The 23575-nt window shown below is 38.9% G+C and overlaps 1 protein-coding gene across 4 annotated transcripts in view; it reads right to left on the bottom strand.

The window, feature by feature from the left end:
• The window catches only part of GTF2I (general transcription factor IIi), a 74744-nt gene that overhangs the window by 31587 nt on the left and 19582 nt on the right, over positions 1–23575 (bottom strand). For 2 of the 4 annotated variants that reach the window (XM_086624903.1, XM_086624905.1), the window contains exons 4-12: positions 20232–20366; positions 19676–19859; positions 19449–19477; positions 18210–18258; positions 17466–17509; positions 15920–15997; positions 8140–8199; positions 4690–4752; positions 2923–3024 (exon numbers count right to left, since the gene is read on the bottom strand). In XM_086624903.1, the coding sequence (XP_086481029.1) occupies positions 2923–3024; positions 4690–4752; positions 8140–8199; positions 15920–15997; positions 17466–17509; positions 18210–18258; positions 19449–19477; positions 19676–19859; positions 20232–20366 (744 nt within the window). Of the gene's footprint in view, positions 1–2922; positions 3025–4689; positions 4753–8139; positions 8200–15919; positions 15998–17465; positions 17510–18209; positions 18259–19448; positions 19478–19675; positions 19860–20231; positions 20367–23575 lie in introns of those variants that run through there. The other 2 variants (XM_086624904.1, XM_086624906.1) reach the window with 2 other exon arrangements.

Genomic DNA, 23575 nt, shown 5'->3' with positions numbered 1-23575 from the left:
TACACCACAATACAGGCACATTTATTTGGAATAGTGGATATACAGAGAATAGGCAACTGAAAAAAATCATAAACTGGCTCACATTTTGATCAGCACACTGGCTTTTTTTATCTACTTTTGTATTTTACAAGTAAATTGCCAAGTTAGGCTACTGAGTTATTTCAAAATCCAGAGGGGTTATCAGGTAACCAGCATGATTTTTAATCAGATTGTCAGCATTATTAACCCCTTGGATTCAGACCAATCACTGTAAAAACATTCTTTTGTCACACACTTTGTGCTCATGTAGCAAAACTGAAGACCTACCGCAAAGCTAAGCTGATAACTCTGTTTGGTAATCACTCTCTGCAAAGCAGTTTAGTTTTCCTGTAGGCACCACCAAGGTAAGTGGTGGCTTCCTTCTATTCCCATATATACACACCTTCTGATATATGGGAATAGAAGGAAACCACCTTAAATTAAATAATAATAATTATTAAATAATAATTCATTATTTAATAAATTATTAAACAAAATAAATTTATTATTTATTGAAAACACCAATTAAATAATAATCCTGAAAACTTCCCCAGTCTGTCCACAGTGTCTTAAATCTACCTCATTCTCTGCTCCTTGGGGACACGCTCCAGATGACATCCACTACCTTAGGGGCAACCTGCACAGTGCACGCAAAGCGGTGCTCAGGTACTAAGCACCTTCCTATTCCCATCAACATGCCACACAGTACTCCGTGGGGAAATAAAACGGGAAATACACAGCAATTCCAACCATGCTGCAGGCTGGCAAAACCTGCGTTCAACGGCGTGTCAAAACAGGGAAAAACTAGACACACTTTCCATCACTGTCATAGTGAGAGACAACAGCTAAGGGGACTTTTTTTTCCCACTAAAACAGTATGACACAACTGCAAGACACAACTTGAAGCTTTTGAGCTTTTGCTAAAATCCTCTAAGAAAGCAAAAAAGCGTTGTGCAAAGTGATTTTTACTGACAATGTCAGTTCCTTTCAGCAAAGATATTTTTAACCTTAGTCGGTTCAGAAATATTTTTGAGATCCAACCTCCCTTCCCAAAGATCATCAATTTCTATCAAGCATTTTACCAGACACTTTTTATTCCTCCCCCTGGTTACAATTGCTTTGTTTTCCACTTTGTTTTCCTCGAAACTAAGAGGACAGCACATTATTCACCGTGCTTCTCAGGCCACTTGGGGTACCTGATCCCTGACTCAACCAAGCCATACGGCAAGGCTCTCCAACTCGCAGCTATCAAACATCTGGATCTCATCAGCGTTATGTACAATACTGAAAGCTCTTATCAGATAAGACAGATCTCTCTCTCAAGCATCTATACCTCCTTTCGAGTCTTCTGAGCACATGTGCCTTTGTCATTCTGCAGCTATTGATGAAAGAATTAAACACCTCCTTTCTTTTGTCCGATTGTCTGGTATTAGATTTCCTTGGAAAAGGTGCAAAGTCTCCTGAAATGTCCCAACAGCAGCACTGCAACTACCAACAGTTGCTCTTTTTTTCATTATAGCAAATGAAGTTTATTTCTCCAAAGCTTCTCACATTCGTTTTGTTTTATCCAGACCTTGCAACACTGTAGAGAAACACCACCTTCTGTAGGTGAACTCCAAAAGTCAACATGAGGGGCAATCACCTCAATACAATTTAGGAAGCCCAGGAATAAAGATCTCTGAATAACCCGTGAACTGCAACACACTTTTAACTGCACGGCAGGTGGTAAAGAGCAAAGTTTTCTTGAGAACAGCCCAGAGAGATAATCTACCAAATCAACTCAGAAGCAACAGTGAGCAGGTAAGCTGTGAGATGTTCTTTAACATTGCAAGCTCAACTCAAGCCTTTATCGTCCTCATATTTTATTGCTTTTGCTCATGTCTAGTTAACCTCATTGTTTATTCCCTTCAAACACTGCTGGCCTGCCAAGCTTAGATGCTGTTTTCTACCACAGGAACATAGTCTAGCAAAAGCTTCTGCAGTATGAACTGCTCAATCTTCTCCTCTATTAATGTTGTCATTATGTCCTCCCGACCCAACCCACACTAACTAATGCTACATGTGGAACTGCCTATTAGTTTTAATGATCTTTTGAGAACAGAACTCTCAACAATGTTTTATTCATTTTCGCTGAAATTAGCATGAAATAACGTTTCACACAAAACAGATGTCAGAGGTTCCACGGGGATTTTTCAACTGACCTCAAATCCCAGCATTCCTAATAAACATCTCAAACACTGTGCCAAAGGACATATTCCTAACTGTGTAGAACCTTAGAGAAGTACACAGGTTCACGGGATATCTGCCCAGAAACCAAACCAAGAAATAAAGGAGAGGTATGGGACTGCAACAAATCACATGGGAAGTATCTGAAAACTGAATGTGGATGAATTTCTGCAGAGAGAACTCTACACAAGGCATCATGAAAGAATACTTACCAAGAAGACCCCAACTTTTTGTGTATCCGCAGGAATCAAGGCAGGCTACTCGGCGTAAGAGAGTCATTTGGTTACCCTCCCAAATGTGGCCCCCTCAGCACACCTTCAGTGGTCACAGAATGCATTAAGGCAGACCAGCTGCTCGACAGGCTCCTGACCTCAGGTTTGCTGTAATTCAGTACTCCACTGAATCCGGTCTGGTTGTCTTTTTCAAAAAATCATCTTACAAAAATCTAGACTTATTTTTACTTTATTATTTGCTCTGTCTATTTAGATGGTCACTTTGAAAAATAAGCATCAACAGAAGTAGCCTATGAGGATGATCATACTGCTGCAGTATATCTACAAAGAGCCCTGGGCTCTTAAACAAGTATTTGCACTGGCGTGTCCCACTCCTGTGGCGTGAAATCGTCTAACACCTTTTTATAAAACAAAGCAAAGATATAATCTTTAATTTTTGTCTTACCAAAATTGAACTCTTTCACTTTTCTTTTCCCAGTATTGGCAGCTTCATTAGCTGACTCTGTGTTCTTCGGTCTCTTGTTAGGAGGCAAGTACTCATCATCATCTTAAACAAACATACAAACATCACTGTTTCGATGTCCAGAGAATTCATGTGCAACGTTGGAACTGCTTTCAATTTCAAAGCTCTAATGCAAGCATTGAACTGTGCTTTATCAGGGCATCAAATTTGGTAACAAATTACTTATTTGAGTAACTTTAGAAAGCTACTGGCCTGCGTAGGAATAATTTGCGTAAGAGAGACAGCACAAGATAGCAAAAAGCAAAGCTTCTTCTGTACTTCCTAAGGAAAACAATATCATGTTCTGAAACATGACTGGATATATCATAAAATGACCACGCAACAGCAAAAGAAATCAGGAGATAAATTGTGCAGACATAGACCATGTTTTTTACCTAACTGGAAGTATCCTTCCACTAATAAGTCTCGAAACACAAGTTTTATCGTGAAGAAGTCAAAGGTACTAAAACCTGTTTCAAACCAATGTAAAACTTACAGATGTAACAAATTCATTTAACAGGTCAGCCCTACCTCAAACACAGAGGGGAAAAACTGCAAACCCCAGATATTTTTCACTGAGCTGCTACTTAGCCAGTCACTTCCCAATCCAAAACACTATCTTCCCTACCAGTTAAGCAGCTCTTAAGGCTGTCCAATTAACAATAACTGCAACGTCAGAGAAAATAAATGGTTAAAACAGACAAAGAAAATTAAAGCTATTCTGTATGAGAAATTAACATCTGCCCAGGTATAGTTTACTTCGGAAGAATAATATTACATATTGACCTCTCTTGCACCGATGCAGTTGTGCTATATTCTGTTAGAGAAAACCTTTTCAGAGCATTTTTAATTTTGTGGTAAAGGTCTTTACATAGACAAAGAACTTAATGACCATTCTCTTATTACCTTTTCCATTGAGGTAATGTAAGAATTATTTTACTGCTAGATTATAAAAAGGTAAAAGTAATGCCAGAACTGTCAACTTTAGCCTAAAACGCATTGCCTGCTTTCTAAATTGCTAGTTTGGTGGTCTTAATCTTACTCAATCAGAAGCAAGCACTGCAAAAGTCAGTCTCAAAAGTGTTTTAAAGCAGTTACAGCACATGTAATTCACAAATACGAGAAACACAGCTGACCTCCAACCAACAGCCTTGCATGAGAACTACATGGATACTGGTTAGTGGCTTTAGTGCCATTTAGATGAGAAAGGGAGGTGGTTAAGTATAAAGGTTCTCTCATATTTATTGGTATGAGACAAATAAATTGAAGCTTCACTTGCACCACCTGTAACATAATTTCCGTTACGGTACAATTCTTCCCAGAAGCTAGTGTCAACTAGAAATTTTATGTAACTACAGTGTGCTTATAAACCAACGTGTTCTTCAGAATAGAACGTTGCAAAATCTTTCTAAATTAATGGCTATTAAATAAACAGTATTCTTCATTACTAACGCATGAAAAAATATGTGAAAGCTGCAAATCTCTGTCACGCATCATTTCAGAACCAGCCAAGTCCAATATCCTTCAGTGTACTGGGGTTTTGTAAAACTTCTGGACTAGATGTATTTACCAAGCAGCGCACCATCCAAACTGCAGCCAGCACTGGTGCATAATCTTTCTAATTCAGTGCCAAGTAATGCAGGCATTGTAATACATTTTTTGGACATAAAATGGCCCAACGGACTGATATCAATGAACTGGAGAACTAACCTTCGATGGTGACCTCGACCTCAGGATCCTCACTTATTTCTGAAGGGACATGTTCGGAGGAATCTGGGGGGGAAAAACAGGACTGCTGAATGATGGACACAAAAGACTTTTAACCAAACACTGAGTGGATTTTGTATTAAACACTTGTCAAAGAAGCCCCTTGGCTCACTGAAACGTTCTGCATTCACTGTGTGCAACCAAACAGAAGCAAAGATATTTCACCATAAGCCTTTAAGCAACTCTAGACAAGGGTGAGGAGGTGGGGATTATACTTGCTAAATTGCATGTGCAGCAGTGCAGAGTTGGTGTTAATGACAGCAGGAAATTCCTTATTCTTGGCTTAATAAGATTAGTACAATAATAAATATTTTTCCCTTTGTTATCAAGGATTACAGAAAACATAAACAAAGGCTGTGTGCCCCTACAGATGATATATTTCTTTACCATTTATACAGACTCATAGTTTTTGCACTATAATGATTTCCATAACAGGCTGTAAAGCCAACAGTGAAAAATGAGAAGGAAATTCATAATCACAATGCTTTCGTTGAGGCAGTCTGCACCAACATAATAAATAGGATTAGGTCTATCAATATGTGGTGGGAGAAAGAGCAATTTGCTTTTAACTGCAGTAAAGTTAAAAAAAGTGAAGTCAATGATATTGGAAACTATTTCAAAACTAAGTAGCAGTGTAGGAAGGAATAGATTTTAATTATTCTGGCAGAGTAATGCTGTGCTTGTGCATTTTGAAGAGCATCTTCTTTCAGATCTCTAAGCTGGAAATATGGTATCACTCTGGGAGCAAGTCTGGAGGAATTTCCCCTTTCCACAGCTCTTCACATGATGTCATGTATAGTAGAGATATAGCAGAGATTGAGCAGTATCTACTGAGACACCTTAAATGGAGTATAGTCAAACTATGACAATATATCATCCAGTTCATGGGAAACAGTATGATGTTTTGATCTAATTCAGAGTGAGTGCTGGCTAGGTAACCAGCAAATGCAAAGCACAACAAAAGGGAAGAATTAGGAGGAAATGGTCTTTTAGTAGATATGAACATAAAATACGGTCATAAAAATATCTATCACATCAACTGATCATTTTGAACGTTTTTTGAAAGCATCAGAAAGTTGTTTTTTTTAAAAAAAATATGATTTTTGGAGATTTAAAACAGCCACAAAGACTGGCAAATGGTCCATCTAGTGCAGTACCAAATCCCTGAGAAATAGTCATAATTAAGAGAAATATGCAAAAATGTCAAAGCTCTGGAAGAAAACTCCCAGATGGGACATTTTATCTCAAGTCATATTAAACCAACAGGTTTAAACACTAAAGTACATCTCTTTTAGTGAAGTATAATCATTGCTAGGTATTTTTTGATCTCTAAGTACTTCTTTCCATCAGGTAATTAAGTAAACACACACAGCTCCTAAGCAGCAGTTGCCTTCACAGTTCTAAACGTGTCATTCAGTAGCTCTGCCTCCAGTTTCTCAAATGTGATTTCATTTAGTTTAAAGCAATTTATTTTGATGCACGTAACCTTAACTTTCTGATTGCTGAATTTCAACCACATCATGCTCTCCACTCATCCAATCTCACTAAGTCCTCAGACATTTTTATCAGCTATAGCTAATCTGTTAATTTTGCCATTTCCTTGTTCACCATCTTGTCAAGGTTACTGGAGGGGAAAACAGTGAAAACTCCCAGTGATATACACCAAAGATATGTTTGCACAGCCCTTTAATGTTCTTCTGCGCAGAAAGCAACGATTTCTGCAAATCTTCTGCATCATAGCCTGCAGCTTTCAGACCAACTTTAAATGCATGGCATATGCATTTCTTCAATAATAGAAGTTAGACTGTTAACTGCATTTTTAATCACTGCCTATAGACCTTTTCATAAATACTCACCTTCACGAATAACAGGTTTATTCTATTTAGCAAAACCAGGGTGCTGCTTTCAGCATATCTCTTAGGGAAACTTGTAAAGAACAGATTTGAGAAAAGGGTGTGTAACAAAACCATAGTCCGACACAAAGGGTCACGCTCAGCACCTGTAGCTATAAAATTCTACATAGTCAAAACCAAAGCAAAGTCAGAGCCTGGGTCATTTCGTATCACACTTCCCTTTCCTCGGGCTCTCTTCACTGTCAGCCGTAAAGCTCATGGCATTAGGCTTGGGAAAACAAAGTACCTAGATTATTTCTTCTCAAGTACGTAGATTTATTGGTGCAGTCAGAAAGAACAAAGAATTTTATTCTCCTTTATCAAGAGAAATGCTTTTAAATTCGATGCAGTGGTACCCTTAACTGTGGTGGTATCCACCTTCGGAGCAAAACTAATGGGATTTGCAAGAACAAGCATTGCTGCTGGCAGAACTTGGCCTTAACATCTGAAAAATACTCATGACTCAGGTTTGAGAGTCAGGTGCTTAGAATGAAACTATCTGCAGAATGATGTACTTTTATCATCCTGTCAAAGCATTAAACATTGGGTGACAAGCACCTTACAAATGCAGTTTATGATTTAAAAGAACGATGACTCCCATCACAACTTGCTTATAGCAAGCCAGAGTGGCATGATTTGGGAGATTAAAAGCAAAACAAAAAACCCAAAAGCCAACCTTGTGGAAATGTGGAAAGAAAACAGTTGGAGAAGATGTACAACTTTAATTAACACGCCATCTTTTCAAATATTTCCGAAAAAAATATACAATAATGTTAAATTATTCTCACGAAAAACATTTAATGTCTCTAATCTTCTACCGGTATTTCCACATCTGTTCCTTCTCAGCAGTTGGAACTCTGGTGGCTTCCTTTAGACAAATACAAAGTAAAAACCATAGCATAATAAAAATACAAAAGGAACTTTTAACATCGACTATACAAAGCAAGGATTTTCGCAAGTGAAAAATCCAGAACTACAATGTTCACATGAACGACCCAGAGAAGGCCCAATTTCTGAATCTTAAATTCATGACAGCAGGAGCACTCTGACCTTACAAAGAAATTCCCAGGTTGAAATGCAGATTAGTAATTTCTAGTGACTGCGAAAAGACGCTGAAAAATAACGTACAATTTTGGAGTAAACTTATTTCAGCTGTTGTTCAGATACAGTAAGGAACTCCTTCCACCAAACACAGACTTTCCATACGCTGTTCTGTAAGTACCCACTCACCTCACACACAGCTGAGAAAGAAATGATCAGGTTGTACTCAGAGCAAGCTGATGTTCCTTTTCCAATTTAGAAAAGAAATAAGATTCCCTTCTATATGTCTCTCTACTTGGACACCCAAAAATTAAGGCAACTGAAATTTTAATTTCTGTCAAAGTGTAAGTTCCAATACCCTCACTCTTACTTCAAATCAAGGAAGCAGAGCCCTGAAAAGTGAAACTCACACATTCAATGTCCACAATAGATGTAAGAAAAATACAGTTAAAAGATCTACCTGTGTAACTTTTTGCAAGAGCAATCTTTTCATCCATCTCTGATGTTTCGGAAGGGCCTGCTTGGGAACAAAGAGAACGGATTTTAAATTGTGTCTCACAGCACATTTTTTCCAGTCCATAGAGGAATTTACCAAATAACTCTTAACTTCATATATCATATGCTCAGTTCATACTTCCTGTAATGTTGAACTTAGGAAAGACTGTGTGACGTACTAAAAAAAAATAATAATCTATAAAGCCTTACTCATCTAGTTCCAACAGAATAAAAATGGGCTAATGGCAGGGGTGTGCATTTCTTCGACTACTGAACAGTCAGAAACTCATGCAGAACAGCAGGATTTCAATTTTCTGGTGTTAAACTAATTTTAAAACATGAAACGTTGATGGTTCTGCCTTTTTTCAATGAATTTTTAATCAGTTAAATCTTTTTCCTGTTCGTTAAAACCTGTATTCCTTGGGACTCCTTTTTGACTTTAGAATTTCTACCTATGTTCAATAGCCAAATTCAGAGAGATTAAAATCATTTACAACACTCCAAGGTTTTTGCTTTTCATCACAACAGCTCTTTCGATGGCAATATATGGACTGCTTGGAAAGGGCTGACACACAACTGACACTTAAAAGATTAAATTAACACCCCTAAAACCCTACTGTTTAACGCTTTGGCACTCCTGCAGTTACACTGAAAGAGCAAACTGCTCACAGCACAAACACTTCACACTGAGCAAGAGATCATTCTGTACCACAAAAATAGCCTAGGTATATAAAACTAGCCTACGTGTGGCATATGGTAATGTGTAGGATTAACAGGAACGGAAGGATTTGGACTGAGTGTTCTCCATAAATCGAACCATTGCACTGGTCGTTTGCAAAAGCAATCTGCAGAAGATCAGATAGCTCCCCAGAAATTATGGCCCCAGAAGAAAAATGTATCAACTAATATTAATAGCTTCTCAGTAGAAAAAGCTACTGTTAACTAATAAGGCAAGTGAAATATTTTAAAGTCATTATTCCATACGCACAAGTAAGTAACTAAGAAAAGACAGAAAGATTGTTGTCACAATCAGACTTAATACTTCAGTCAACTGAAAGTACATACGCTGAATCAAATACTACGAGTCATTCAAGAAAATTAGTATTTAGGGATGACATTTTTGAAAGAAAAACATGGTTATTAGGTGGTTTGAGCTAGTTCTGCCTAATTTGATTGCTCAGATTTTCGAAGGGATTTTACAGTAACAGGACTTCAAGTGAGGAACCTATCCCAGGTTCTTTGTTTCACGGGCATTTCTTTCAGTAAGTGCTGCTTTAAAACTGCTCCTGCCACTTTTTCTTTGCTGGGAGGGTGTTTGGGTTTTTTTTTCCATTTGTCTTGAACTCAGAGGAGCTCCTCGATTTGGTTCAAAACACAGCTCAGGAAAGTCTTACTGGCACAGCCGAGCCCAAAGCTTCAAGATGGGGAAAAAATGGGGGAGGAAAAGGAGTAAGGCAGAAGCCAGAGATGCTGGTGGTGCTCTAGACCACGCGAGAAGTTCTCATACAAACAGTGTGATATGCAACTGGTATGGGCGAGTGGGAATAGAACACAGCATCCCTGGCTGTGCTGGAAAATGTCCCTGTGGACTAAATTTGCTTTTATTTTGTCCTGGTTTCAGCTGGGAAAGTTTTTCTTTTTAGCAGCTAGAAGAGCTCTGTGTTTGGGATTTAGTCTGGGATTTGTTTTGAGAAGAATGTCAATAGTGCACTGATGTTTATAGTTGGTGCTGGGATCTCAAAGACTTTTCAGCTTCCTGTGTTTTGCCAGTGTGCAGGAGCACAACAGGACAGGGGGGAGCATAGCCAGGACAAAAAGATCCACAACTGCCCTTGTGATTTGAACTGAGACTTAGGAGTGAGGGACAAATTGGCCAATGGAGTATTCCGTGTCGTGCAAAGTCATGCCCAGTGAGGGTTGACCAGGAAGTTGGGAGCTCTTTTGGGGATTCTCTTCTGCGGGCTCTCTTGGAGTTCTCTCTCTCTTTTCAGGCCTCTCACTCGTCCAGAACTGCAGTGTCAGGACTCATCTGTTTCGGGATCACTTGCCAGGACCAGCAGGTGTTGGTCAACAGGTGGTGAGCAATTGGACTGTGCATCACTTGTTTGCATATATGTATAACGATAATAATATATTCATCTATTATTTTATCATTATTACCATTATCATTATTAAACTGTTCTTATATTAACCCACAAGTCTCCTTCCTTTTCCCCCTTTAATTCTCTTCCCCATTCCCCAGAGGGTGGGAGGGTGATAAGTGGCTGCATGGGGTTTAGTTGCTGGCCAGGTTAAACCACAACATATTTAAATAAGCATATTCAGTGTATGCAGCCAGACAGGAGTGTCATTTCCTAAGAACTCTTCTGAATATGCAGTTATTTTATTTCATAATGCAGTGGCTCACAGAAGCTTGCACCCCATTATAAGCAAATATCCTACTATAAGCACATATTTTTGTGTTTATTCCTTAATTCCAAAATCCTGACAGGATTGTTTCACCTATGTATTCTGCAGTAGTCTCTATATTGCATTATCTTCATGTCAAATACATGCTGTGACACAAATAGAAAAGGAAAATTAGGAGTCTATGACACATTCAAACCTGAAAAAAAGATTTCTTTAGTTAAAAAGATACATTTACTAGGCTTGCTGCCTCTGGGATTAAGCTCAGAGAATTCAATCCCCTCAGTCTTAGTGTCAATAAAAACTATAGCACGTTTAGTAAATCCATCAGATTTTTAAAAAGTGACCCATACGGATTATCTTATAAAACCTGAAGGGTTTTTTTTTCATATTTCGAAGCTCTGATAGAAGAAAAAACAGTATAAAAAAAGTTTCTGAAATTGAAAAGTGTGAAACAATATACTTTGCTAGCTTAATTTAGTAAAGAGTAGAAAATGAAATTTGAAAGAATTCTGAAAGTTTTACCATGTGGAGATATTTAAAAAAGCAGATATATTTCCACTTTACTGCATTTATGCACCTAAGAGGCAGATACACACACATTGTACTACTGAGAAAAGCCAAAACCAAGTAAGGTGGTAACTAGATGAAAAAAGTTCCAGCTAGGAATAAAAGTATGAGAAAATCACCAAAAAAAGAAAAAAGAAGAAAACTTCAGAGAAAGGAATTTAATTCCACTGCAGCAAGCGGAGCAGAGGAAGGCTGGACACAAAGGTGGGAGATTTAATTACTAAAACCACAGGACACATTAGGAGTAAAAACCTGCAGTAAGGTTCTCGCTTGGAGCCTTCACTGAGATCTGTAGGCAGCGCTAAGCCGCGTCGCCTGGCCCCAGAAAGAGCAGCGAGTACACGTGCTACGAGCCAACTCTGCTGTGGAACACACACACTCCTTGGTCTCTGGTGAGCACATCCCCACCCAACAGACCCCCACCCAACAGACCCCCACCCAACAGACCCCCACCCAACAGACCCCCACCCAACAGACCCCCGTGCCTAAATCACACGCTCGGGCTGAGATTCTGCACTGAAGTTACACCTTCGTAAAGGACAGCTATTGCCATAAATCCCAGACATCCGAAATGCCTGTTACAAACGTGTCATTTCTCACATTCTAACAATTCCTTTAAAAACAAGAGTAGATGTCATCCCCTCCACAGTCACACCTACTCCTCCTGCTGCCCACCAACAAACCATTTACTCACCCTGTGTCCAAGCCCTCAGCCTCCGTTTCTAACGGATTGTGCCCTCGCGCTCCGCAGCCGAACTGGCACAAGCTACAGCTTTATCTCATGGATTAGCACTGTCAGTGACACTCACGTTTTAGTCTTTTTTTGGCTACACAGATGGCAGCAATGTGAACAATATGTAACATCAGAATGCTGTTATGAAGCACAACATCGGGCTTTCTTGTTTTCTCAATATATTCTCTGGAATTTCTTGGTTTAAGATGGTATCTCCACACCGAGTCTTATATGACGGTGGTCAGAGAACTGCTGGGCTAGCTTTACAGTTTTAGCCCCATTAAACTGGGCATTGCTTCCAGTATTCTGGAAGATCTCCAAAAGAGAAATGATTTGTTGTTAGAGACACACTGAAAGATGTTCGTGACTTTCAACATTCCAGAGAGAAAATAAAAGCACAGTTTACATTCCCATTTTGGGCTTCTTTTCCCAGCAGATGATGTTTTCAATCTCATTTGGTTTTGGATGAATGTCCTATATTTTAACTGCCTCACATTTCCTGAAACTCCAAAACTGACAGCGCTGTTCAGCCACATGGTGCTTTAGAGAGACAAGATGTTAGGCAGTTGTTTGTAAGTGGTTTATAAGCTGAACAGACAGTTCATTAGACAGCGGTTTATCAAGCTGAACCAGCCAATTCACAGGACATGTTGTTTACAGCCTTTTCCTTCTGCTTCCAGTTCTCTGTTTCAACTTCGACACATCAGTGGCACCCAAAGACTTGCATCCACAAAATTCACGGAATAATATGCCTCTTTCAGAAAATGTTTGGGCCTTAGTCAGCAAATCACTCAGTTTTGCATGGACTAGGTCTACAAAAATCCCTGGTTTTACTCTGTGCTGATTAAGAGGGTTGAAGATGGTACGTGTCCCCGTGGAATTTTTTTAACTTATTCCTGCTTCTTTGTAAATTGGGGAAAACCAACTATGTATAGCTCTTCATTCTGTTAATTGATTCAGAGTTGTTCTCATTCTGGCACTGATGGTATTTTGACCTCATTTTTTTCCATTAAAAGTATTTAAGAAAGCCTGGGCCTTGTGGACAGCCTTCTAGTAAGAAGCCAAGATGTGTGTCTGCTACTGTCCAATACATTTACACATCAGTTTAACAGTCTCCTGATGACAAGGAGGCTGGTATAGAAGCTAGGAGGACTTATGGGCACGGAGATGTATTTGCATCAATATAGTACAGAACACACAGCCTCCTACTTGGCTTTAGGACCAGGCCTTGCACACATCCAGCTGGTCTGGAGCTCTGGCAGAAATGAATGCAACAGCCATGGAAACAGATCTATTCCCATGGCATAGTAATATGCTTCATCTAAGAGCACAAACCACATTTCAACCACTACACTAAGAAACAGCATTTTCACTAATGTTTCTTTCATAAGAACCGTGACAACTGGTACTTATAGATAAGGTATATGCAACTGTGATAGCTGGAATGCTCCAGTATGCATTATTTAGCCCTGCAGATCTGTGTTCAGTCCTTTTCCTCATGTAGGCAACAAAACCTGGACCTTTCTTCCAGAACAGGTTGTTTCTGGTGTCACCCAAAGCATTCAATACTGCAGTGATGTTCATGTTTGTCCAGGATACTGGGAAAAAAAAAAAAATCCACTGCATACTGCTGGTGCCCACTGATGGAAAATTGTCCCTAATACTCTGTCAAAACATGGCTAAAGTCCCTATTTCTCACTCGTCTTCTTGTGTACTGCTAAAACACTTCCAAATTTAGTAATCCAGTATTAACTCATGGCAACAACGCTGGAACCCACTGCAGGATAATAAGAGCTGAGAAGTAGGTCCATCTACAGGTATAATTTTCCCCCCATTTGATTAACGAGAGAATTTCACGTGCCACCGAGGCACAGAGCGCTTTGGTCAGCATTACAGATCTGTGAGAGGAAGCAAACACTCAGAGAAAAACAATAACCACGAAATTTCACCAGTAAATCTTTTTCTCCAGGAAGCCCGAAGCAGATTGCTGTTCTCTAACATTTAAGTTGTTTCTTCTCATAAATCGACAAGCCCAGCTTCCACTGTAGGGCATTTTCAGTAAGAACTATGACCCCAGCCACGTTCTTCACTGCTGCAGCCCGTCTCTGTGAAGGTGATGCTCGGGCAGACAGGCGGCATCCCTCAGGATAACGGTACTTTTCTAAGGCTCCCTTCTCTGCACACCATCATCCTGCACACACAAACCCCTATATGCCTCCTGAATTTATAGCTCTCTGCACTCTGTACCACCTTTGGCTTGAATCTGAGCGTCAGCAACTCGAAGAAACGAAGGGGAAGCTGCTTTACTCCGGGGAAGGCAGCAGGACTCCGCATGGTAACAACATCTCTTGCAGCACCCCATCCCTTCTACCAGTATATTTGGTCTTGCCTCCTTTTAAATGCAAGTTTGGAGGACTATCCTGGGAGTGGGGAAAGGGACAGTTATTAATTGAGCACCATTTTATCTGAAAAACCTCTGTATTGCTCTTCACCAATCAGAAGATTGAGTTCTGCAAGAGACAAGAAAAATTCTGCTCCTAAATCCACATTGCTTAAACTTTGCTATGGAAGCATATTGTACAAATGGGCTTTTTTAGCTCAAATATGCTGCAGCACAACAGGTTACTATTTTGTAAGGAAGTGATTTCAGTACTGACTCCTCTCAAACAGCACTGGATTACACCTTGGACTATTGGCCAAATTCTGACACCTCTTTTTTCCCCATGAAATGAAAAGCCACAAGGGACTGAAAAGCAAAGAGATGACAGCACTTGGCTTTGGAAGGAATAATGATTAGGTCTCCAAAAAAAGTATCTATTTTTACTGCATTATATCATGCCTGTAAACCTCCCCATCCCCTGAGACTAGGCAATGTATAAATATGAAGAAAAAATAATCCTAGTACCAGAGAATACACCTTTCAAACGCTGAGCTTGAGCGGTGACATTTTGCTACTCCATACCATCAGCATCTCTCTAAACAGCGCTCGTACATTACTTGAGATGTGGCAGTAGGAGAACATTGATTCTCCAATCCTGTTAGTTAGTTATTAAAGCACATTAGAAAACAATCTCAAGAAGCTTTGCGTCTAAACATGCACAAAAATGTTATCTCAATAATATATAATATTACAAAATGAAAGGATGTGCTGTTTTGCACTTCATTGTTGAACATGCAGCTGTCCCTGAGACGCATGGCAGCTTGCCTGTGTTCCTTCACATTGCTCAATTAACCTAATGACAAAGGCAAATAGGCTAAAATAATACATTTAGGGTTCTAATTGTTTTATATTGACATCTATAATCAGGACTTCTTAATTACTGTTCATTTCAACCCACAAAAAAAACTGATTTCTTGTTTTCACTTCCAGTTGAGGTTAACGTGCAGTATTAACCAGATACGTAGAGATGAGATAAACTAACTGAAAGATACTTGAAAACATACACAGAGCCCAACTCATGGACCTTATGAACGTTGTTATGCTTTGTCTATACAAACAATTCAATATAATTTTGACACATACTGGTCATCCCTGCCCATGACAGGGAGGTTGGATTACATGATTTCTGAGGTCCCTTCCAGCCTATGCCATTCTATGATTCTATACAAGAAAAGTGATTGATACACTATAAAAGTTACTGAAAAGAAAAGATCCAAAGATCCAAGCTGTGCTCTAGACGGTATCGTTATTATGGTTTATTTCCTGTTTAAAAAGAGGTCACTGGAGTTAGAGTTTGCATACTGGACTCTCAGAAAACACAAAAACAAGCAGTTCAAAAGACTCCTAGAATTTCTCCTTCAGCCCAAACACACGCACACACACACACACGTAGGTATGATGAAGTTGTACTTCAGCTCTTCTGGTATTCTTCAGAATAACTTAAATGATAGCCAGTATGGAAATGTGGTATCCTAAAGCTAAGTAATTGCACATTTAACAACTAAGAATGGGTAAAAAGAGAGGCACAGAGAGCGCAACACTTCAGCAATCAACTCTTTCTTGAGATAAAACACATATGAAAGTTAGTATCATTACCTGGAATATTGTATTGATAGTAGTCAGGATCCTCAGATTCCTCCTTCACTGCTACTGTTGTAATTTCCAAAGAAGTTACTGCAGGAGCAACAAAGGAATCAAATATAGAAACTAATAATAACCAGATTCTTAAAAAAAAAAGAAAACAAAACACCAAAACACCTACCAAGATCCTAGCTGCTCTCTATTCAAAAAAAAAAAAGAAAAAAATGTATTTTCAGGTGCTGAGACACTGAACAATTGTTGAGCTAAAACGATGGTAACAAAGTGACCTGCTGGTTTCTTATGTTTCAGTTTGGTCATTGTCAGAAGCGATTCAGGATTAAATGGTTCCCTACAAACCAGCCATCCTGGCAAATGCTACCTTGGATCTGAAGACTTAAAAAGAATGGTCTACACCTTTTTGCCCACTACGACAGCCAAAAAAAAAAGAAAAAAAAAAACATTTTGTCACCCATTGTGCTGAAAGTACTTCTAGACCTACTTCTGCCCACTCCTCTGTACAGCCAAGTTCAGATACAGTCTGCACCCAACGGTGCTGCTGATGGAGCAACGCCAAAGGTCCTCAACTGCTCTGGGCTTCCTTCAGCTGAACTATCCCCTCCATGAGCCTTCACAGCGCGCCCCAAAACATTTTCAAAACATTCCAACAAAAGGAGAATTAGTTAAAATGCCTAGAAAGTAGCACTGGGAAGAGTCTGGGACTGACAGACAAAAAGCTCACGTTAACTCTTCGCATACATTAAGCTAAACATTAACCATGAAGGGTTCCCAAACTACAAGTTTGAAGTTGTGAAGCACAAAGAACTAGAAGAAAAAACAAAAACATCATTCTTCTATAAAACGCTGAGCGGTACAGCCCAAGCCAACAAAATGGAAAGTCACCAGCTTATCTCCAAGCACACCTGTCCTCTCCCTGGCTTTAATGGGATTTTTCATGCCCTTATCTCAAAGCATACACTTGGGCATCACTCTGCTGCAGATCACAGTACCTTGCAGGATCATGTCCTACCTGCAGGGGAATTCAGGAATGCTTGGGCAGCTTTTTAACAATAAATAATGCATTTTGCTATTTGTTATTTGCTTATTTCCATTTTAGCTAGAAAACAGAAATTCTGTCATTTTCAATATTTTAGTAATATTAATGAATAAACCAAGTTTTGCTCTCTCTATTAGGGATAAAAGGATCTTGAATTAGAACGAAATAAAACCCAAAAGATTTTCCTCTTCTCCACTTAAAACAGCTATTTACAAAGATAAATTATTTTAGTATACAAAATCTTACAAATCCCCTCTCCCTTGAGACAAACATTTGGCTAAACACTTGATAAAAACACCAACTGAAAAGTGGGTATTTTTAAGGAAAGAATAATTTTTTCTTTCTCGCAAAGGATGGCTTTTAGCTGCTTTTTTTCTTGGAGCTTCCCACCTTTGCTTAAATTCAAACCTTCTGAACAGAAACTGGTTTTTTTTTTTTTTGCTGTTTGGTAGGTTTTGGGTTTTGTTTTGTTTTTTTCTCCAAAAAAGGGCAAAATTTTGAACATACCAGAATCCTCGTTTGGTTCCATTTTCACTTGAACAGGAGGACAACTAGAAAACCAAACAAATCAAGAACACTGATGTCAGAAAAAAACAAGTATCCCATTACCAGAAAGTTCCTAAAGCTTTACAGGTTGTCAAGTAAAAATCAATCTCCCAGTATTTTTTCCCAACTAGGAACACAAAAGTAAAAAACTCTGCATCTTAGCTTATTGGATTTATCTAAAGAGAATTACTAGGAATCTCCTATCCCTACGCTTTCGGGATATATGCACTATTCAAAACATGTTTACCATTTAATGAGAAGCAAACTCAGAAGCACAGAAAACTGATCCCTGTTTTCACATTAACCAATTTTTGATTTATTCTAGATATAATTTTTTATTTACTAAAAAAAAAATTTTAGTTTTTTAATTGAAGAGGGGGAAGGAAGCAACATTACATCTGTTCCCCATCGTTGCCATATCATAAAACATGACAAAATTATTCCTGACTGACATGCTGTGAATAAAGAACACTCATTGGGCTAATTAAACCGAGGGGAAACTTTGCCATCTGTTTAATTCATAACAGTTTCCCCACAAATAATGGTCAAAAGAAAAAGAAAATTCGAGCTTCATGCTTTTTATAATCCCAGGCAAACAAAAGTTATCCAAAGGTCAGCTGGACAGAAACAGCACATTAAGAGAAACATAAGCTATATGAAAATATGTAATTGATATTAAAAAAAAATATATTATCTTAAATTCACCTTCCACCTGGAGGTATAATTGAATGTGAAGGATCTCTCATAGGAGCTCCTGAAAGTTAAAAGACAATCTTTGAATTTCCTGTACTCCATTTACTTTATTATATACAAATTGAAAACGTAAGATTGATCTCATGAAGCAAAAGCCTGTTCACATTTTACAAGCATATGTTCATATTTTCTGTATTCACAGACAGGAGGGAAAGATCTCGTTAAACTGCTTTATTAATCTATAAACCACCACCAATATACAATTACTTCAAATGTGCATTTGAATCATGCTTTTCACTGCTCTATTTCATGATGCTAAGTGAAAATCTTGGGAAATAAAGGTAAACAAACCTTTCACCTAAACTCTGCTGGAAGAAAACTGATAGTTTTATAAAGATTCAGCTTAGTCCTACATTACAGTTCGATACAAATAGTTTATGTTTATAGAATGACATTTACCACACTGAAAACCTGCCTTCCATTTTCAATAGAAATATATTATTACCAGAATCTCTGTAATTTCCCACTGTCTAGTCTTCTTACTGGGCACAGGCAACACATTTCTAATTTTACTAATCCAGCATCAACTTCTGATTGCTTCACCTGAGAAAGTGAAACTTTTCCTTTTTGACTACATTCCTATAGAGATTTCTTCATCCTCTTCAAAAAACAAATCCTCACATCTATGAATTTTGCAAGTAAAGCAACATGATCCCATGAAAGGAACACGAGAAGGGATTTCTTCTAAGCTAGAAGTGAACCTTAGCAGCATTTAAAAAAAAACTCACTCTAGCTCAAATTTTTTAATACATAGAGGCTTTCATAGGAACTACAACAGCAAGCCACTTCAGAAAACTCAATCAATTTTTTAAATGAGTTATAAATGCCAAAATCAGCTACATATTGGAACACAACAGCACAAAGTCTTAGCATCTTCTAAAAATGCAAGGTCGTCCTTCATCAGTTCACTTTTCCTTTACATAGGATACTATCCAATTGATGTTAAATTTAAATTCAGTAAAAGGACGAAGAACGGAATAGAACAAGTTTTGTCTGTAATTAGTTGCTTCTGGCAGAACGCATACGGGAAAAGGTTACAGTTCTATAAGTAAGGCAACTCATAGTCTAGGAATTTCTGCACAGTTCGCCACTTTATCCACATGACCAAATCCTGTATCTATATTCCTTTTCAGGTATCACTATCTAATCTAAAATTCTGTTTCTGATTAGCCTGAGTAAGTAGTAACTTACCTGGGTGTTTCTTCAGCTCCAAGAAAGGCCTGTGCAGAAATGTGGAAAGAAAAACCCACAGCTTTAGCAAAGACATCATTACTTACTTGGTCGTGTAACATTAGAGAAAGAGCATTCCTGTTTAAGAGAAACAGGCTGCAATGTATTTAATTAAAAATTAAAATTAATTTAACTTAATTTAACTACAAACCCAAGGCAGATAGATAGTGCACAAGAGAGCAAATAACCTTTTGATTATAAACGAGATCTCTGACTTGTTTTCCAAAATCCTTTTCAGGGCTGAAACATCATAATTTGCTGGATGTTTAAATGCAAGTCCTTTGGGCAGGCCCTGCACTACCACAGCAGACTGGTCCCTCTGAATCTTCTCATATGGCACAGGTACCACTGTTGACTTTCCTAAAGCTTTACCTAGAGGGGGGAAAAAAAAAAAAAAAAAAAAAAGATAGCTATGAGGTCAAGGGTGTGCAAGTTAGCAGAAGGACATAAAACCTGTGGAGAGGGCTGGAAAACGCTCTGGAACCCACTGAGATCCAGAGGCTTTCTTGAAAGAAAACTAAATGGGGTGTGCTGTGCAATAATCTCAAATCACATCCCATAAAACACATCAAGAAGAAAATCACCCAATATATGTGTATGCTTTAGAACCAGCTACTAAAAGTTAAGCTTATCACCTTAACAGAGGTATAGTCGGAACGCTAAGATCATGCAGTACTTTCTTCCCAGCTGGAATAAAAGTGCAGAAATCCAGAACAGCTGTTTTGAAGACTTTAAAGCACCCACCATAGCAAAAGCAGAAAAAGTCCTCCACGGACTTTCTGAGAGCTTCCAGTTCCACAATATCCACTGTCAGTCTGTTGACTGACGGTACAGTCTTTGTTTTCTGCAGTTGTGCAGCCGCCTTCTCTTCTGTAACACCTGGCAGTTATTTACAAAAATAAGACAAAAATAAAATACCAGTTATTAAAAAAAAAAAAAACAGTGCCCAGTCACTCCAGTAGAGTGACATATATACAGACACTTGAGAGGCATTCCTGCTGGAAAGTCATAAGAACTTATTTGCCTTAGAAGCAAACACACTTACCTATGCAGATGGGCAAGGAGTAAATTTAAATTTACACCAAAATTATCACATCCTCCTTACAACCTTTGTAAATATCACCCTCTGACGTGTAAGAACGATGCATAAAGAGACATATGCAAGCAGGCTTTTTGGCACAAAGAGGTAGAAAACATTATTAATCTCAGGAGAGGATAACACAGTAGAAATAAACAGCAAAACCACCAAGAAAAGAAGGATCAAGACAGTCACCAGGGAAAAGTTAAAATGCCTGTGTGGAGGGTCCCATAGCTCTCCAGTGCTACATAGAAGCGTAATCCATGACTTCACCATGAGCAAGCACAGCAGGAAGTGTGATTTGCATTACCAGTACTGCTGGCATTGTCATTCTTGGCTAATACGAGAAAATAAACATGAGTTTGAACAACTGACTACACAAGGGTTGTGAAATGAGCTGAAGAAGCAATGCTTTTAGTAAAAATACATTTGTCATCTTAAAAAACTCCTGTCTTCCTTTAGACGAGAACCTCTTCCTTTCTTTACAGATCACACATCTGTTTTGTGCCCTGGAAACCCACCTCCACGCAACATTTAGCTCTCCAGCTCCTCACGCCTGAAACTTTTGCTTTCTCTGCAATATGACAGGGCCTACCATAACACAAAAATAATGCAGAACCAGAACATTATTTACTCATAACACAGAGGCTTAGTCAATGACAGCTTATAAGGTTTGCCTGCAGATCTGGGGATAAGAGACATCGGTTTCCATTTATAGCTATGTGCAGTGTTGCTTTTTGGGTGGGTTTTTTTCCCACGTAAGAGACTGATTCACTGAAAACGCCTTTACTGCCAGTAGCTTCTCAAAAGTGTACCCACACTGTCTAAAAATAATAAGCAAAACAAAAATAAGATGACGACATTGCTCACTTCCCATTAAAATGAAAAGCAGACAAAAAAGGCATAGCAAAATTCCTTCTTAACTACAAGAGATACCCTTATCGTTGCTTCTTATTACATGATTTCAATCCATTTTCTTGAGCTCATATTATGCATCTGCCTCCTTAATCTCTCCCACATTTGTCGGCCAATTTCAACCAAGTCTGACAAAGAAGATCAAGTCTCAAAGACAGTTAAGATTTATAAGAGCTCTGCACAACTGATCAAACCCAACAGCCATTCCTCTCCTCCCGGCACCACTGACAGATACATCTCCACTTGCTGGAGGCTACACAACTTCCACGCTCTGTCGAAGCCTTCGCCACAATATTCGGGCTACATCTGGGAGAGGGGATGCCTGGGACTTGTGCAACAAGACCTGGCGGGGAAGAGGGATGGGGGCTGTATTTGGAGTGTAAGTGGGTCAGGAAGGGTGAGGAATGGTTATATGGTAAAAGAATTGCATTCTACACAGCTGGGAGTATACTGCAGGATTAGCCCAGTTACTCTGCAAATGCTATTCCAGCTTCAGCAGGATTACAGTGACCCAACTACTATCAAACCTCATTTTGCACTGAGAGTCTATATATGTTTGAGTATCTCTTATCTTCTTGAGCTACCCAGGTGTTTTGGTTATTCAGAACACCCTTCCCTCTTACCTGCCCTGATCAGCAGCAGACTTGGTTTGACAGTCCAGCCTACCAGTTGGCTGGAAAAGGAATCTCCCAGCTGTCACCATACCTATAAAATGAATATACTATAAAACAAATAGGCTGCTTTACAGTAAAAAAATAGCCTTTTACAAAATTTTTTGTGACATTACAAAAAAAAATACTTGAAACAATCAAATTTTAATTTGGAAATTCTTTCTTGTTGCACGGCAGCCCTGAGAAAGCTACACCCTGACCTCTATACGAGCAGACTCTCCAGTTTCCTGCCTTAGACAAATGCTGTAATGCTTATGAATTGGTAGAGAGTGTCAGAGCTCAGCAGCATTAGGCAACACTTATTCTGAAGGTCTGCTAAAGCATGGTCTGAATGCAGCAGACTGAAATAGGCCATAAAACACGTCCATCTTCCAAGTATCTGACTCCCAGGTAAGGGGAAAGCTGCTGTTCGGAGGAGGCAGGCTGCACGTCCCCTGCGGAGCAGAGCACGGCCCGCTGGGTCATGCTGCAGACAAGGGACAAAACCAGCACTGACCACATCTCACCAAAGAGTAAGAAACAAAACAAAACAAACACCAAAAAAAACCCACAACAATTTACTTAACTGAAATTTCCCCCAAAATGTGACCTGAAGATGAGATGCTACACAAACAACAACAGAGAAAAGATGGTAGGATTCTGTATCTGAAGGTGATGAAGCTCAACACTCCTCCAGCAGAAGTAAGAGCACAGCAGGCCACAAGTTAAAGCTAAAAGCAGAATTAGTTCCGTGTCTTTCATGAAGATCTAGGCTACTAATGCAGAGTTCAGTTAATGAACACATATTAATATGTGAGAAATATGCAGCATGGGATAGCTCAAAACCGACATTATTTGCATTTCAAAAGGTCAGGCAGAAGGGGACCATAAGCTGAACCATTTCAGTGATCTCAAATGGAGACAGCATGGAAGAAAAAAAAAGGCAGCTCTCAGTAAGAAAGACAGGTTTTTATTGTTATTACTTATAACTGCAACTGTTTGGCAAGTGCTAGGAATGTTATCTTTAAACTAATCGCTAAGCATGTGACTTAGGAGGAATAAACTGATCAGATCTTTAAGGGTAGATGCTTTAACTCATAGCTACATTCCAAAATACGTAACAGAAAGTGACTGAAACGTAAAATCTTAACTCAAAAAAGCTCTTAGGGATTCCAAGAACAAACACCATTCAGTTAATTTATCTAGAAGTTAAAATCGCAACAGAAAAACTCCCTCAAAAACTAGGAGTGGGGCAGAAACAGATGCAAAACATGAACGAGTACTTCCAACAGCCAGAGTACGACGTAAATACTTCAAGAGACTGGGAAAGCAGAAGCCCAGAACGCTGGAGGCAGTCACAATGCATGTAGCAGTGTCCCAGCTTTCCTGCAGAAACATCTGAAGCTTCACACTTTTTGTTAAATGAACAAAGATACCCCACAAGC

The sequence above is a fragment of the Tauraco erythrolophus genome, chromosome 21 (assembly GCF_009769465.1).
Source record: "Tauraco erythrolophus isolate bTauEry1 chromosome 21, bTauEry1.pri, whole genome shotgun sequence".
NCBI lineage: Eukaryota > Metazoa > Chordata > Aves > Musophagiformes > Musophagidae > Tauraco > Tauraco erythrolophus.
The sequence above is the reverse complement of the archived record's forward strand: the minus strand, read 5'-3'. Positions and strand labels throughout refer to the sequence as shown.